We start from the raw sequence: 17,297 nt of genomic DNA on the forward strand, positions 1-17,297 counted from the left end.
TCTACTGAAGAAAGAATTCAGGGAAGGTTTCACTGTGGAAGTGTTAGGTTTCCTGACCCTTGAAGGATCTGCCAAGTGAGAAGGGGAAGAAAAAAAAAGGAAACATGTGGGTATGAAAAGGCATTTGGCAGGATGGGGGAGTAGGAGGAGAAGTGTGATCTCACAGTACTAAAGATGAAGCAGGAAAGGAGTGATTCTTAGAAACCAGGTGATTCTAAGGAAGAAGATGATGGTTGGATATGGTCAGCTGGCACATGGCAAAGGCTAGAAAGCTAAAGTCTTCATTTCTCAGACTCCCTTGCAGCTAGAGTCTGGTTCTAATTCAATGCACTGGTTGTATATCAGAAGGACAAAAGTGATGAGGAAGCCATCTTTCTGCTGCCGGCTGGCTTTCACTTTGCTGGCAAGCAAGGTCATGGAGACACAGGGTTCTTCTACAGCTCCAGTGTTCAGCCTTGATTGTGGGAGTTAAGAGGCAGTTGCAGCAGTGCTGGCAACAACTTCTGATCCTGGCTTCCTGGCAGGTTGATCACAGCTATCTGGTAATTTCTTGAACTCAGCGTTGCTACTGTGGACTCCTCACTCCTCCAAAGTAGAGATTCCCCTGAGTGGTTAGTTCTGCAGGGTCTGACAGGCCCAGGCTTGATCCCGCTCTTGCAAACTTTCAATGATTTTGGAAGCATCTAATCCCCCTAATTAAGTCTTTACAAACAGCAACATTAGTAGTACCATCTTCATTCACATACACGGTACTCATGATTTCCTTATCTTTGCTCTATGAGTTAGGGTTCAGTGCAAAAAAAGAGAAACTAATCTGTGTATTTTAACAAGGACTTAATTAGGGGAATGACCAAACAATTACCATTTCGGTTAAAAAGTCAAAGTGACTTTTAAAAATGTTCTTAGTCTAATATTAGCGTACTAAAAATTCATGTATTGTGCTTTTTTCAAAACAAAATATTTATCCTCATTTTTCAATAACATACTCGTTGTCTTATTTATGCTGTTTCCTGAGTGGAAGTCTGAAGAATCAACTCAATTTAAAACATTAACTGAAATTTTAAATAAAATTAGCTTTACTGTATTTTATTTTATATTAAACATATCTATATTAAATTTTTTTTCTTTGTGATAACAGCATTAAGTAACTGACATTATCAATTAACATATTTTAAAGTGCTTTTATAAAAATAATGCCCCAAAAGGCCTGGGCATTATTTGCTATACTTCCCTACAATTTTTTTCTTTTCAGTTTAGTCACACATATATATTTAACATACAAGATGGACCCAGAGAAAGTGTTATTTAAAACAAAAACCTAAATGTATCAGTTTCCAGTTTGGATAAGTCTGATCAATGGGAATACATTTCTATATACTATTCCATTCCACTTACTGGGATGGTAGATCCCAGGAAACTGACTTTTTCAAGTCCCCACCTAATCACCAGTCCTCAAGCGAGGGGATCCAGATCAGAGAACCCTTTGTTTAGCAGAGCATGGTAATGAGTTTTTATATATTTATGCAGCCCAAGGAATCCAGTAAAGAGCAAAGACCTCAAATTCTCTACTCTATATAGCAAGAAAAATTCTGAGTTTCAGCCCCAAGGAGAAGAAGTGACAGAGTCCAGGGATAAACAGAAGTTTTGCTTTGGCAAAAGAAAGGGAGAGGAGCAATGTGCCTCAATTGGGTGAGAAATAAAAGTCAAGTGACAGGAATGAGATTGCAAATTCATAAGGAAATCAGAGCAAGAAGTGGCCAGGAGAGACTCCCCACTACCACCATCAAAGATATAAATGGGGTGATGAGAAGAGTGCTTGAGCTATTTTTATATAAATATTAAATGGAGGGAGGACCCAGAAACGTGACGTTTGGGTTATATGTGCAAACATTAGCCATCCTTAATGTTGCTGTACACTCTGGGGAGCAATGGTGCCTGGCGGGTGGTTAACAAGGGAGTGGAGGATGGTCTGGAGTGTAGAGCGGGTAGAGTTGGGGTGGAACGATTAGCAGGCTTTTGCAACAACGTTTCAGGTAGGAAATAATAAAGACCTAATCAAAGCAATGGCAATAGGAATGATGAGGAAGGGAAGAATTCCAAACATCTCAGTTGCAGAGTCAACAGGATTGCTTACTGATTGGCATGGTTGAGATACCTCCAAGGTTTCTAGCATGAGTGATTAAGTGAACAGTGATGCAGTTACCAGAGTTTAAAAATACAGTAAAAGAGACAGGTTTTGTGGTGGGGGTGGGGGGGAATGGTGATTTCTAGTTGGACATTCAGTGGAGATATCCAGAAGACAACTAGAAATAAACATTCATGCAGTATTTTGGAATTAAGCTGTAAACATGAATAAGAATCCCCAGAATGCATGGGAGAAGGGAAGAATATGAGAATGGAAACATGGTGGCCAGGAACATTGAAGAGCTAGGTAAAGAGAGAGGAGCCAAAGAGAAATCAGAAGGAACAACCTGATATCATGAATGCCAAAGGAGGAGAACAAATTAAGTGCATGGTCAATATTGTCAAATCCTTAATAAGATGCTACAATTTCACATGAATTATTAATGGATGGTGGAGGTAGAAACCAAATTGTAGTCTAAGGAGTGAATGTCAGTGAGACGGGAGCGTAAATTAAACCTCTTCTGAAGAAAAAGGTGGTAGGGCAGTAGCTAGAGAGGTAGTTATTTTCCACGAAGGGCTTTCATTCCCCATCATAGTCCTAACCTAGCATTTTGCATCTAGTAGGCACTCAACATCTATTAAATGCAATATTATTTTCATTTATAAACTAGCTTTCCTATGAAGAGAATCCAGTGTTCTCCGAATAAAACAGTACAAAACAGATCTACCCTAATTTTGGATGGGGAGGACTGAAGGAAATAAACACATTTCATATTCTGTATTATGTGTTGGGTTAATTGGTAAGAATCATCATTTTTTCTCACCCCTCTCTGACTACACACACCCTGATTGTAGATTATAGAAGGAAAAGGAACCAAATGACTTGCTGATCCAGTCCCCAGACTGCAGAATTGCAGAGTCCAAAAATGAACTTTAGCTATGTTACTTTATAAAAGACTAGGCATCAAGATGCCACTATTTGCCTTAATTACATATTTAATTGCTATTAGGTTACATATATATGGGAAATGAAGAATTTTTAAAAGATATAATATATGCTCAGCATAACATTAAGTGGAAAAGGCATATTATGCAATATGATCTCAATTAGGGGGAAAGGGGGAAATATATACACACAAAGTATGAATAAATACTAGAAGAAAATAAACTGTTAACAGATCTTTGGACGGTAGCGTTAGGGATTTTTATTTCCTTCATCTTCTCTGTAAATTCCCAATTTTCTATTATTTAAAATGCTTTAAAATCTCCATTAAAGTCATGGTAATTTCTATCTAAAAACACTTACTAGCAATTTAAGCCCATTCTCTTTGATCTGGGTAGCTCTAAAATAACAATAGTTATAATAGTAATTCACCAGACTCCAAGTACCCTGCAGTCTTCTTAATTCCAACTTCTTAGAATCTCTCTCCTTATTCATCGTATTAGTTGCTTGTACTTCCCTGAGTTCTCTCTGACTCGGATTCTAAAGGTGCGTTTCGAGAAGCAACGTGGAGAATGGAATGGGGAATCCAAAGTTTGTTTCAGATGAGCCCGACTACCCCCTATATTGTACGGGGAGATAATTTGGCTTAGGTCTCGTCTGTGCCATCTACCAACTGTGGAGCCTTAGATAAATCTGTTCATATCGCTGCACCTCAGCTGTCTCGGCTTTCCCATCTTCAAAATGGGATTAGGAGAATTTACACGTGGGGAATAGATGATGCAGGGCTCACTGGCAAGAAAAGAAGTGCCACAGTTAGAGATGTCTAGAATTCCATAGGTCTCAGGAAATCCTCTGTAAAAGGCTCCACCCCAAACCTACTGACTCCGAGGGGCGTGGGGTCCCCGGAATCTGTATTTTAATAGCTTCCCAGGTGATTCAGATGCCCAGTCAGGTTTGAGAACCAAGGACTCTTTCCAGTCCTCCTGTTCTTTGATCCACTTCTCAACTTCCTTCTGGTCCCAGCGATTTCCAGTTCCTGCAACAAAAGGAGCCAAGGAAAGAGGGGAGAGAAAGCGCAGCCAACACCCGCCGAGCCCTCCTCGTACCGGCCTCTCGCCAGCCTCCCCACTCCGGCGCTAGCCGGTAGGTTACATAACAGCCCCGAGGCGCGCTCTCGCGATGTTTCGGCTGCCCCCGCCTACCTCCACGTCAGAGGGAACCGGGCGGAGCGGCCAACATGGCGGAACGCAGGCGACACAAGAAGCGGATTCAGGTAGCAAAGCCGAGTCCTGGGATAGGGGACTCTCGGAAGTGGAAGACGCAGGGAAAGCTCCCGGGAAGGGCGGGCGAAATCGAGGACGAGGTGGGGTGGGGTTCCCCCGCGAGGTCGCCGGTTGCGGGCTGAGTCGTTGTGAGGGGCCTGAGGAAGGGCGGTGTTGGCGACGGCGGAGACTGAGGCGGAGGTGCTGGGGCAGCGGCGGAAGGCGGGAGGAGCGGCCACCAGCGCAGGGTGGCGGTGGCGGTGGCGGCGGCGGCGGCGTTGCCGGCCTGGGCCTGTGCTGGGAGGTCCGCGCCCTCCGAGCGCAGACACCGACCCTCCCCGGGCTCCTTCCCTCCCTTCTCCACGCCATCCTTTCGCCTTAGCTGTCCCGAAATCAAGGCCGCGATAATTAGGGTAGAAGGAGGCGGAGGACTGACCTAAAGCTGCCCGTTCTTTGTGCGCAGATTGAAGGACCGTAGGAGGGGGGAGTGATCGGGGTTTGGTCAGCTGCCCCAGGGGCCCAGGCGGCGATCTGCGTATCCAGATGTTCGTTTGCGTGCAGCCTCCTTTCTCCTCACAGTTATTAACTTAAGCGTCCAACTGAAGCTTTCCGGCTTTCTTTCAGCGACACAGTGTAAATAAACAAAACTCCCTTGGTACTGCAACGAGCGGGTCCCGCCCAGAGACCTTTCACATGCCAGTGTGTCATCCTCATAACCTACATAGCATCCCTCCCTCATTCCACATGCATGTCATCTGTGTATTTCTTCCTTGCAATTTTCCCCCTGTTGTTCTTGCTCTTTGCCGAGAGGATTAAATATGGGGAACATCTTAGACTCAGGATGTTTTGTTGTCTCTTTATTAGCTCCTGTGCCTAGAAACCTTCATATGTCGTCATAAATTGATGGCGTGTTGTAAACTGTTAATATACTAATCACAAATTGTTACACTCGTCATTGTCTTTCTGTTCCTTACTATTTCATTGCTTAGATGACTTTCTAATGTTTTTTCCCCCATTTTTATCACTTAACTGACTGACACCACAGGTGATTTGAGCTATGCAAGTTAAAATTCTCCTGAAAACTTTGAAGTGCTAGGGAAAAAACGATGCCAGTGATCAGTAAATTTGGAATTTTAGAATTAGGCAGAAATAAGAAAGTAGTTTCAAAAAGAGTGCAGAAGGGGACCAGAGACAATTGCCCCCCAAGTTCAGACAGGTCATAAAACCAAGGTTTAAGGTTATTATGGAAGAAGTTTCTAATTATACTATTTCTAGTCTTTCAAAATTTAGTGTTATTGGTCAGGTATGGATACAAAATATACTTTTATTAGAATTTGTATTGAAGTTGTCAAATTAGGACTTACTGGACTTATATTTACACACATGGTACATTTTATGGCCTTAAATAAACATTGTTTTTACAGTTTCAACTGTTCTTTAATATTGTTGTAAAGGTGATCCTAATTCACTTTGAGTAGCTGCTCTATTTCAATTGTGATCTCATATTAAGCAGAAAGATAGATTTAAAAACCTGTATAGTAGTGGTAGTGACTGGGAGCTAAAATTTGTGCCTGTTTGTACCCCAGTGTCAATAATTATTGGCCGTGTAACTTTGGTCAAGTTACTTAACTTTTTTCCTCTATTTCCAAATCCATAAGAAGGAATATTTACCTTAAATATCCTCATTGGGTTGTTGTGGGAAAAATAGGTGCGTGGGTGACTTGTTATTAAAGGTTATAAAAGCTATTAAAAGAGTGCTTAGCACATAACTCCTTTTTCCCCTTCCCCAAGGATGAAGGCTTTAGGATAATTTGTTTTGGTTTTTGTTAAGCACTCTGATATGCTGAAGAAAGATTAACAGTTATCTATTCAGTAAATAAACCTTTGAGTTGTGAGTTCCGTAAAGAATGGCTATTTACTTACTGTTGTTTAGTTGAGGATTAGATAAGTGAGGATCTGATTGTTAAAAATCAAGTTGGTATACTGCTAAGTGAAAATAGATAACATTTTTCACCTCCTCCAAGTTCTCTACATAGCTGTGCTATGTAAAATGTTGTGGAGATCTTGGGAGTGCTACCTGGACTACTACTGTGCAGTGTCAACAAATTAATAAAAGTGTACAATATCTTATAAAATTCCTTGGTTTTTTTCCCTCCAGAGAACCAGAAACTCTATAATATTGGCATTACTTTAGACAAAAAGATCAAACGTAATGACCAAGTTCAGAGTTGAAGTTACAGAAAAAATTCTATTGTGAGACTCTGGGCAAAAAGATCTGTAATATTAACTCAGTTTCCTGTTGCTACTTGATGTTTCATGTTTAGAAAAGATTTTTATGTTTAGTAGATTTACTGACCTTGAATTGTAATTTGTATATTGGGGGAAATGATTGATACAAACAAACAAGTTCAGGGTTTTAAAACGTAGTTAATTTGTATGCTTTTTCTTTTTTTTTTTTTTTAATTTATTTTATTTATTTTTGGCTGCGTTGGGTCTTCGTTGCTGCGCGCGGGCTTTCTCTAGCGGTGAGCGGGGGCTACTCTTCATTGTGGTGCGCGGGCTTCTCATTGTGGTGGCTTCTCGTTGCGGAGCATGGGCTCTAGGTGTGCAGGCTTCAGTAGTTGTGGCTCACAGGCTCAGTAGTTGTGGCACGCGGGCTTAGTTGCTCTGCGGCATGTGGGATCTTCCCGGACCAGGGCTCGAACCATGTCCCCTGCATCAGCAGGCGGATTCTCAACCATTGCGCCACCAGGGAAGCCCTGTATGCTTTTTCTAATGTAGCCTAATTTTAGATTCTGGTATTCCATCAAAGTTGGAAGCAAGAAGACTATTTTGTCACATTTCCTTCTTGGGTTCATTTTACTGGTCACTGAAAACCAAAAGTGAGCTACGTGTTCACTGACGTTATATTGCAAAGTTTTCATGATTGAGATTCTCAAGTGAGAGTGATCTCAATTCAAATTAATAAAACATTTGAAAGTAAATAATTGTAAGTTTTCTGAGAAATGCAATTATGTAAGTTTTTAAGAACATTAAAATCAGTGCTTATAGGTTAACAAAGTGCTGCTTACTAGAAGGGTTAATTGAGAATCCTAGTACCATAAAATTTTAGAGTTGAAAACGATTTTCAAATAGTAGGGGTTTTTGGAATCCTTTTGCACAAATGCAGCTCTTATGTAAAAGCAGAGGGGTGGGCCCAAAGCCCTATCACCTCAGTACCCCACTACTTCACTACCATTATTCCTCATCCTTAAGCTACTTTTAGGACCTAGATCTAAAAGTATTACTAGGTATAAAACATATTGATCTAAACCATTAACATCATTTTACAGATACACTGAGGTTCACTGAGGTTGTGTGGCTTGACCCAGGGTCACTCATCAAGATAGTAAAACCAGATTTAGACCAAGTCTTCTAATTCCAGTTGAATGTTCATTCTACCGCACCATTGATAAAATAAAAAATAAAAATAAATTGTTTTGACTTACTTTAATCTTGCAATCTTTATATTAAATTGTACAACAAAGACTTAACGAGACTTGTCCCTGCTTAAGAGACTCATCCCATTTAGTATTCTGCTTATGTGTAAGGTATCTAGTTGAGTTTTGGGACATTGAAATGGCTTATTCATTCCTAGAAATTTTATAATACCTGCATCTCAATTAACTTTGTTGCACCCATCTGTCTCCCTGTCAGTAAAACCCTGACTTATTACGAACCAATATGCTTAATTTCAGAAAAGGGAAAGTTTAGGATTATGTGCTCTGACTCTGGGACTTTCTGAAGGAAAGAGATGGAACCCAGGAAGCCAGTCCTAAGTGAAAACTCCCCCCAGAGGCTTAATGAAGGGCTTACAATGGCAGGGGGTGGGGGATTTTAGAAGGGCACTGCCCAAGTCAAGATACAGAGACTCTTGTAAAGCTCTATTAGTAACATACTGTGTGACTTTAAGCAAATGATATATCTAAGATCTCCTCCAGCTTTCAGATTTTAACCTGTTAACCTATTTGTATTTTCACAAATATTTTATACTGTTTGTATAAAGATACAAATTGACAGTTGATGAACTAATCTTTTTCTTTTGCTCAATTCATTCAACAAGCCTATTTATTACCTAAGCTTATTTCTATTGAATATAGCAATTTTAAAAAATTCTAGTCGTTTTGGGGGTGGGAGGATGGGGAAAAAAAATTCTAAGTCAAAAATTCTGTAAGATTGAAGTCCATGGCTTACTGACTCGATCTAATATTTTTTTTCTCAAAAAGATTATCTTAAGTACCAAAAATAATATATAGTTAGAAATGGTAACCCCAGTTTCATTGTAGTATTTGAGTGTTGAAGTATTCTAAAATAAAAATAGTATTTGTTAAATAATTTAAAAAGAAAGTTCTACCCAAACTTTCAATTTTTGTAATTTTGGATTAAGAGTTGCAACACCCGGCATCTTGGTGTTTGGGTTGGCAGTCCAGCCTCAAAACGTACTGGTTCTTTGCTTCCTCATTCTAAGACATTTGAGCTCATTCATTGAGCTACAAAGTTCTCTTCATTCAAGGCTTGATGAGCTGGTTTCTCTTTATTAGTGGGTGATGCTATTCGCAAAAGGCCTTCACTTTTTGTCAGAAGGTTTCTAGAAAAGTTAGGAAAATATTCTGAAGATTTCTTCACATCAAAAGGGAACAAAGAGGGGAGGTACTATAGTCTAATGTATAAACAGGAAGAGGATAAGACTGTTTTAGCCTGCAGCAGGGGAGCAGTGAGAATGAAGATTCCTTGGCAGGCTCTTCTATATTACTAGCTTCCCCAGGTCATATTCTCTTGGTGCTCTTCTGTAGCAATCTTTCTTTCTGGCTTTAAAGCCCCAGCAGATGGCACAAATCCTGTACTGTTAGAGGCAGTCTACAGTATGTATGACTTATATGTGGTATAATGAATATTTCATAATATTTCACAGAGGATAATAGAAACTTTTTAAGGATTTGAACTTGAAGGAGGAGCAAGGAAGGAATCAGTTCTGTTGTACCAATATGTTGATAGAATTCACTACTTTTCTAGTCAGATGTTTAAGGGAAGTTAACTGATACTTTAAGAAAGTATCAATGAATAAGTAACTCTGTGTCTGGTTGGGAGAGATTATCCAAGTCCATGTTTTGTGGGTCTGTTCTCTTCATTCTTGATTTGTAGTGCCTTTACCAAGGAGGGGAAGGGAATGCAAATAGAATACTTGAGTCTGTTTTTGCAGTTGTGGAAAAGAGTTTGGTGAACTTGAAGTTAATTGTTAAAATGAGATTTTAAGATGTGGATTCATGTATTATCAGATTCCCTATTATATCATAATAGAACTGACTTTTCAGTTTCTTGGGTATTCTAATAGATTTTACGTCTGATGCCTCTTATCAACAATCAGTAGATTAGTACCTGTGTGCCTGTGTTCAGTAAGTTGTTTGAGTGTTAGTATGAGTGTAGACTTGTCATGCCTAAAGTTGATGTGATTGTTTTTCCCCCAGAATCACCTTCCTCCCAAATTTCTTTTAATTGAAAAACTGTCCTTTCAGTTGATCAAATTAGAAATCTAACATCTTTTACTAAGCCATTTCATTCATCTTTTATCATTGAGTCCTATCCTACATTTGAAATGTTTCAAATGTCAAAATCCTTCCCATTCCTAGTAATATCACATCACATCTTACTTGAATACTAAGTAGTTTCCCTGCCTTGTGCTTTTTTCCCCCAGTTCATTCTACATACAGGCTCCAAAATAGTGTCTAAGTCATTTTTTTTTCTCATTATGTCCTCCTTCTATTCAAAAACTAGTTTCTGTGACTTAAGGAGTAAATTTGAAATTTCTTAGACTGCCTTGAATACTGTTTGGCCCTATTATACATACTTAACCTCACAATTCTTAACTTGTCTCTACTAGAGCCAAATTTTATGCTCTTTTAGCCACAGTATTTTTATGCTGTTCATTCAGCTTATCCCAAATTTGTTCATCTTTCAAAATCCAGGTCCCTCTTCCAAGAGGTCTTTCATAGCTATTCTCATCCACATTGATAATCTCACTCCTTTTGTACTCCTAAAATATTTTTTCTACCACTCATTTTGGAAAATAATAGTTGTTGTTTTGGAAGGTTGTAACAGTGTAGGTATCATGCCTTAACAAATTTTTGGTATTAAAAGTAGCACCCAAAGTTATTATAGGGTAAACACTCAGTAAGTATGTATTTGAACAATTTATGTTTATTGAGACTTCTCCCCCACATACCATTTTTAATCAAGCATATCCCAGTTACAAGTTATCAGTTAATTGGATAAATCTTTAAATTGGCAACAGTTGTATCAACTGAGGGAAAAATTGAACATATATGGGTGTGATTATAAAATAGAATTGGTTTCTATAAAGCCAATTATAGTATCTCATTATTTCCAACTATTTATATAGTATTACTTTTTTGGCTGTACGTGAATATATAGGATATTATTTACTAATAGATAAGGCTCCTAGAAATGCAGTGCGTTACACAGACGTAATTAAATGCTATCGTTTAACATATACTAACATATATGTTAATAATTTTAGTGTGATTTCAAAAACTGAAATATAGAATTTTTACTTTTTAGTTTGTCAGAAACTATATTTTGTGACTAGGACCCTGATTAAATAATTATGAACATTGTAGATGTTACTGAACTTGGAGTGTTAAATTTTGAATTTACAGTTTTTTAAGATTCTATTTTTTTGTGATATGTGTTTTTATATATAAAACTAAAGCTTTTTTATTCACATAAATATTTGGTTTTTACTATAGTCTTCATTTGGATTGAATGGTTTGGGCTTTTTTTTTTCTTTTTTAAAATTTTTATTGTATATTGGAGTATAGTTGATATACAATGTTGTGCAGGCTTTTAATTTTTATTGTCACAAATAGTAACCCACAAATGGGGTAGTACGAGAGTATAAGAATCATGCACTGTTAATTGGCTGTTGGAAGTAGAGAAGTTGGGAAGTGCAAAGAAGGAAATAGGAGAAGTAGCTGCCAGGTGACCCAGCAACCACGACACAGATTTTCACTTCATCTCACAAATTACTCCTCTTCAGAATAAAATTAAAGCTGAAACTTTGATTTGTTAGTTGTCCCTTATTTTCAACAAACATAACTGAATGCAAACTAACTTGAAATTTGTGGGAAAACTGACGTAAAGATAGATGATTTAGAGAGTTTATTTTTCCTGTTTTGTGTTATTAGAATGTCTTGCCTAAAACATAACTGTCTTCAGCATTAATTTTTCTCAGCAGACTAGATTCTTGGCAGATAATTCTTTACTATTATTTGGCACTTTATTCATCTTAAGAAATAGACCTTCCTGAAATCATTCACATTTAAATTGTATATTGCTAGAAATATTGCTTGAGTGCTCTATGTACTGTGCTTAAACATGTAATTAAAGATAGTACTTTTATTATGATAGCTTACAGCAATAAGACAACTAAAAGTATATATATAAAAGATATATGCAAACATAGACTGACCTCATTTTCTTCAGTATATGAGTGGGGAGAATAAGTATACAGGAACATAAGTTCAGAATGTAAGGAAATAAAAGCAAGATGGGGAATGATAAACAATGAAGGTGGTAGAAAGTTTGGAGGAGGGAATGGAAAAAAGAAAACAAGGAAGGATTAAAGCAGCCTTTCCAAAACTCTTTGTGCCCTTCCATTAATCAGTTCTTAAATGAGATTGTAATTTATTTGTCTATTGCATTTTTATTTTTGCTTTACCCCGTTCAGAAAGAAAAGAAGAAAGGCAAGGTGAGAAAAGATTCCCTGACAGTATCTAGAATCTGTAACCACAGGGGAAAGGGAAGGGAATACAAATCTTCAGCATCTCTGATAGTAGTTTGTATCTGGGACCACACTGGGACAGCTGTCTTTGGTTAATTTGAGAACTCCTCCTGCAATCTGTTGTCCATTGTTCAAGGTACATGGCTTAGGCTGTTATTTAACATTTATTTATGGCACCTGTTTCTACTTACTTTGACATTTGGGCACTCACTATTGACAACCTCTTAAAGTTTTGAATTATTGCCTTACGGCTTTTAAAAAGAGACCAGGTGGGCTTCCGTGGTGGCGCAGTGGTTGAGAATCTGCCTGCCGATGCAGGGCACATGGGTTCGAGCCCTGGTCTGGGAAGATCCCACATGCCGCGGAGCAACTAGGCCTGTGCACCACAACTACTGAGCCTGCGCGTCTGGAGCCTGTGCTCCGCAACGAGAGGCCACGATAGTGTGAGGCCCGCGCACCGCGATGAAGAGTGGCCCCCACTCGCCGCAACTGGAGAAAGCCCCTCGCACAGAAACGAAGACCCAACACAGCCAGAAATAAATAAATAATTTTTTTTAAAAAAGGCTAGAAACAAACAAACAACAACAAAAACAAATAAATCAATAAAAATTTTTTTAAAAAAATAAAAAGAGACCAGGCAAGAGTGAAGGTGAACTGGTACAAAATGATTACCATACTGGAAAAACAACTGAAAATAAATGCCTTGTAGCTGAGGCCAAGAGGCAGACAGGTTTGGGCCCTATCAACTTGTATTTGAAAAACGTGATTTTAAAAATCTCCATTCTGTCTTCTGTATACATTACCAGGTCTGCTCCAGAAAAAGCTTGAAAGAAAGGCCTGTAGTAAACTTAAAAAGATTTTCAGAAGAGATCTGTAAATTATTCTTCAGTGTATCAATGTCATAAGTAAATGATTACGTTAAATTAATATTCTTACTTTGCAGGAAGTTGGTGAACCATCTAAAGAAGAGAAGGCTGTAGCCAAGTTTCTTCGATTCAACTGTCCAACAAAGTCCACCAATATGATGGGTCACCGGGTTGATTATTTTATTGGTAGGATTACATCAATAAAATTATATTTGTGTACATATCTTATGAAGATACCTAATTTGGGGATAGGTAGATATTTTTTAAATGCTCTCCAAGCATGATTGGTGAAGCTAGGTGATGAGCATATGACAATTGATTATCCTCTTCTTTCCTTTTATGATTGAAAATGTCAATACAAATAAAAGAAAGTGCTTTTTAGTAACGTTTCTTGGAAATTTTTAAAATAGGATTTATTTTCAGTACTAACATTTATTTTCAGTACTAACACTTATTATTCAGATAGTACATGTACTTAACGATACTCTTTGTAAAACTCTGGCATAGAATTCAGTGTGAAACAAGTGTGTCAGAACCAACTTAGGAGTGTTTGTTCTTCACATAATCGAAACAACTTCATAATAAGCTAATATTATCTGTAATATTGCCCCATAGCTTATAAATCAATAGTTGTTGAGTTTGCCTGTCTGATCAATTAAGGTTGAATTACCATTATTGGGAAGAAATTTATTTATCTTCTCTTCAGTGTTATGATTAATGATTTTGATAGTCCTTAAAAGTTTATAAAAATAGACATGCTGTTTTTTTCACATCTCATATATTTAGCTTCTTCCAGTGACAGTAGCTCGTTTCACAGAGCTTATTCCTCGGTGGGTTACAATAAAGCTTGGTGACAGAATTTCTATTACTGTGGTAGAGGAAGATTTTTGGTTTGTTTATCCTATATTATGATTATTTGATAAGAGTGTTATTTACATTTATTTTGAATTTTTTAAAGAACATTTTCTTATTTATCTTGCTTTAGTTAATATTTTTGAATGTCATTTATTTCACAGCATTACTTTAAGAAAGATGCTTAATCAGTATGTTTCACAAATTGAGGTTTTGAGGAACTATTTGTCATGATTATGTCAGACTTAAATTTTCTGTTGAACTTGGTTTTATTTTCGGATGCCAGAATGTTGAAATTTGCCTTATAGAATATTGTTTAGAGAGACACAAATTCTGCTGTATACTAAATTTAAAATAATAAATTTCTTCTTTAGCTTCAAAAGCAGTGGATTGCCTTTTGGATTCAAAGTGGGCGAAGGCCAAGAAAGGAGAGGAAGCTTTATTTACAACGAGGGAGTCTGTGGTTGACTACTGCAACAGGTAGTTTTTATTTCTTAGTGAAGGATAATATGAATAGTAATTTAAAATATTCTCCATGGTCCTGAAGCTCCTTCCCTATTTCATAATTAAGTATAGTGCTGTTACAGCATAGCTCAAGTATAGCTTTTACATGTAATCTGGATTTCTTCAGTACCTCTGGAAATGCATTTATTTGGTGTTAGGCTATCATATTTTTATAACTTTTATTTGTGTTCTGTTACATTTGTACATTTGCCAGGCTGAACTGAAGGATCAGCAATAAAAATCATATACCAGTGCCTGTCGTGAACAAAAAAGTTCTTTCTTTTCTAGAGCAAAAGTTGGGGAATCTTTTCCAAAACTTTGTCAGGGATTCCTAATAGACCTGTTGTCCCTGTTTTGTTTTGTTTTTTCAGTGCCTACTGAGCCATTAGCCAGGTACCCTTCCCTATTTTGTTTGTGATTGCTAATATATTCCTTGTGAAATCAAGGCAGCTGAAACATCTGTCTTTTCTTCATTCCAAGATGAAGTATAGACAGTTCAGTAACATATCCATGTTTTTTATAATAAGTACTTCTCCTTTGGGAAAAACTTTTCGTGGTGAATGGTGTACAAAAATCACTTTTCTGGGGAATTCCCTGGTGGTCCAGTGGTTAGGACTCCTCGCTTCCACTGCAGGGAGCACAGGTTCGATCCCTGGTCAGGGAACTAAGATCCCACATGCTGCACGGCGCAGCCAAAAAGAAAATCACTTTTCTCTTGGAAAGAAGTATGCTGGGTTTTTTTTTTTGTTTTTTTCCTCCTATTTTTCCCTTGGTTTATTTACTACTTAAACATATTTATTAAGATGTTAGTAAATCAAATTTTGTTTTTGTGACACTAAATTTTATAATTGGTGGGAATTTGACATTTTAGATTATTTTATATGCTTAGCAGGGAGATGCACATAGCATTTACTAATATATTGCTTAATGGCATTTAAAGTATCAGCCACATGAGACCCCTCTTAAAAACCACTATTTTACAACCTGGTTTCTAAAGCTGTAAAGTTGAAGAATTATTAACTATTTCTTAAAATTCTTAGCTGCCAGGGACTTGCCTGGCAGTCCAGTGGTTAAGACTCCGCACTTACACTGCCACGGGCCCAGGTTTGATCCCTGGTCGGGGAACTAAGATCCCACAAGCCACACTGCACAGCCAAAAAAAAAATTCTTAGCTGCCGTAAACTAGAGTCACTAATGGACCTTTCAGAAACGATGGAAATTTCATTGTCGGGGCAGGGATTAGCTAACAGTGGTGTAGTCGGTATTTTCCTTTACAGCCATCTGTGTATTAGAACTCCAAAGTGCAAATTTCCCTGCCTGCCTCAAAACAGACTTTATTTTTTATATATATAGTGTAAAAATTAAAAGATGCTATAAATGCAGAAACAGAGAAGTTAAATCACTTACCCAAGGTCACACAGCTAGTAAGTGGCTGAGCCAGAATTCTAAATCCAACAATCTGACTTCATAGTCCATGCTCTTAACCACTGCACTATACTATCTCCTCCAAAATGATGATGCATTTAATGAAGCAAAAATTAAGATGAAGGATTAACCTGTCAATACTATTTGAATATTAAATCTGAGCCCAAGTCTCTGAGGAGAGCAGCCAGTATTAATACACTTCACTTGGCCTTTTAGGAGACTTGATACTTCGTTATATGAAAAGCCAAAAAAACCTGAGTACAGAGATTGTCCTAGCAATACACTCACTTTCTGTTGTATATGTTACTCCCATTCATATCAAGCTTTTTGTGTCCTTTTTGCACTAAGATAGAGAAGCATAACTACCTGAAGTTTTCAAAGCCACTTCTAATAATAACCATGGTGACCTCATGATGGCCAGCCCTCATGGGTTCCTGCCTGACTACAGGCAAAACCACAAAGGGACACTTGTCCTGTCTCGTTTTCTGAAGTGGTCTTGAGGGAGTCTAAGGAAAAACAAAAGAAAACAGGAAACTGTAGGATGTGCCTCTTTATGGCCTATTTCAAGTACAGACTCTTCAACCTTTTATCTAGCATCATCCTAACCCTCCTAGTGGCTTTGCATCTCCAACCCCCCAGTCCAGTAGTGTCCTTCTCACTCTCATTCATATACCATACTCATTCTCTCTTCTGGTCTTTCTTTGATAATAACTTGCCACTTTCCGCAAACAGTTCTTGCTCTATCCTGCCTGCCTCTCAATATAAATATCTCTCAAATTCCATCTCTACCATTTAGTATTCCCCAGATCCTCTAGCCCACATTAATCTAATGTTCTACAGAATTTATAAAGGTAATAGCATACAGTTTAGTCCTTAACTATTTAAATAGAATTGTTGCATGTGTGTTAGTTTTTCTAAATTTCTTGCCCGCTAAATCTGAAGGCAATTGGAGGACTGTTTTATACTTTATTGTAACTCCACAGCAATTAGCACAATGCGGGCATTCACCATTGTCAGATAAGTGAAAGTCCTAAACATATGTCTGGCATTTAATAAACGTTTATTAAACCTGGTAAAAAAAAATGAAGAGGTGAAGAAAAATAATAAGCAATTTAATAACTTTTTACAAGCTGCTTTTAATCCATTCATTTATTCTAGAAATACTTATCAAATATCTATTATAGGCCAGGCCTCAGGAATACAGAGATAACTGTGACCTGGTTCCTGCCTCCAAAGCACATATTATCATCTGTTAGAGAAGATTTGTGACTACTTACAGTACAGTATGTTCTGTAAGAAACACAGAAATGGGGAAACTTCAAGAATGGCCTCTCAGGGAAAATGTTTTAATCAAATTTTGAAACAGAAATAGGTGATTACCCAGCAAACAATAGGAGAGTGGACATTTGATCCTGGCAGAGGGCACAGAACATACTGAGATAGGAAAGTATGAGTAGTCTGTGAAAATGTCAGAGTTTATGTAG

At 37.8% G+C, this 17,297-nt stretch overlaps 2 protein-coding genes across 10 annotated transcripts in view; one reads left to right on the plus strand and one right to left on the minus strand.

Moving 5' to 3' along the window:
- LOC309659362 (uncharacterized protein) overlaps window positions 1-12,661 on the minus strand; it is a 78,088-nt gene extending 65,427 nt beyond the window's left edge. For 8 of the 9 annotated variants that reach the window (XM_082459072.1, XM_082459073.1, XM_082459068.1 and 5 more), the window contains exon 1: window positions 4,270-12,661. In XM_082459072.1, coding sequence (XP_082315198.1) covers window positions 4,270-4,698 — 429 coding nt within the window. In that variant the 5' untranslated portion in view covers window positions 4,699-12,661. The remainder of the gene's footprint in view (window positions 1-4,269) is intronic. The other variant, XR_014262750.1, reaches the window with a different exon arrangement.
- SEC62 (SEC62 homolog, preprotein translocation factor) overlaps window positions 4,267-17,297 on the plus strand; it is a 28,984-nt gene continuing 15,953 nt past the window's right edge. The window contains exons 1-3 of the mRNA XM_082459021.1: window positions 4,267-4,340; window positions 13,110-13,218; window positions 14,259-14,364. Coding sequence (XP_082315147.1) covers window positions 4,305-4,340; window positions 13,110-13,218; window positions 14,259-14,364 — 251 coding nt within the window. The 5' untranslated portion in view covers window positions 4,267-4,304. The remainder of the gene's footprint in view (window positions 4,341-13,109; window positions 13,219-14,258; window positions 14,365-17,297) is intronic.

Source organism: Balaenoptera physalus, assembly GCF_965194825.1.
Source record: "Balaenoptera physalus genome assembly, chromosome: 4".
Lineage (NCBI taxonomy): Eukaryota > Metazoa > Chordata > Mammalia > Artiodactyla > Balaenopteridae > Balaenoptera > Balaenoptera physalus.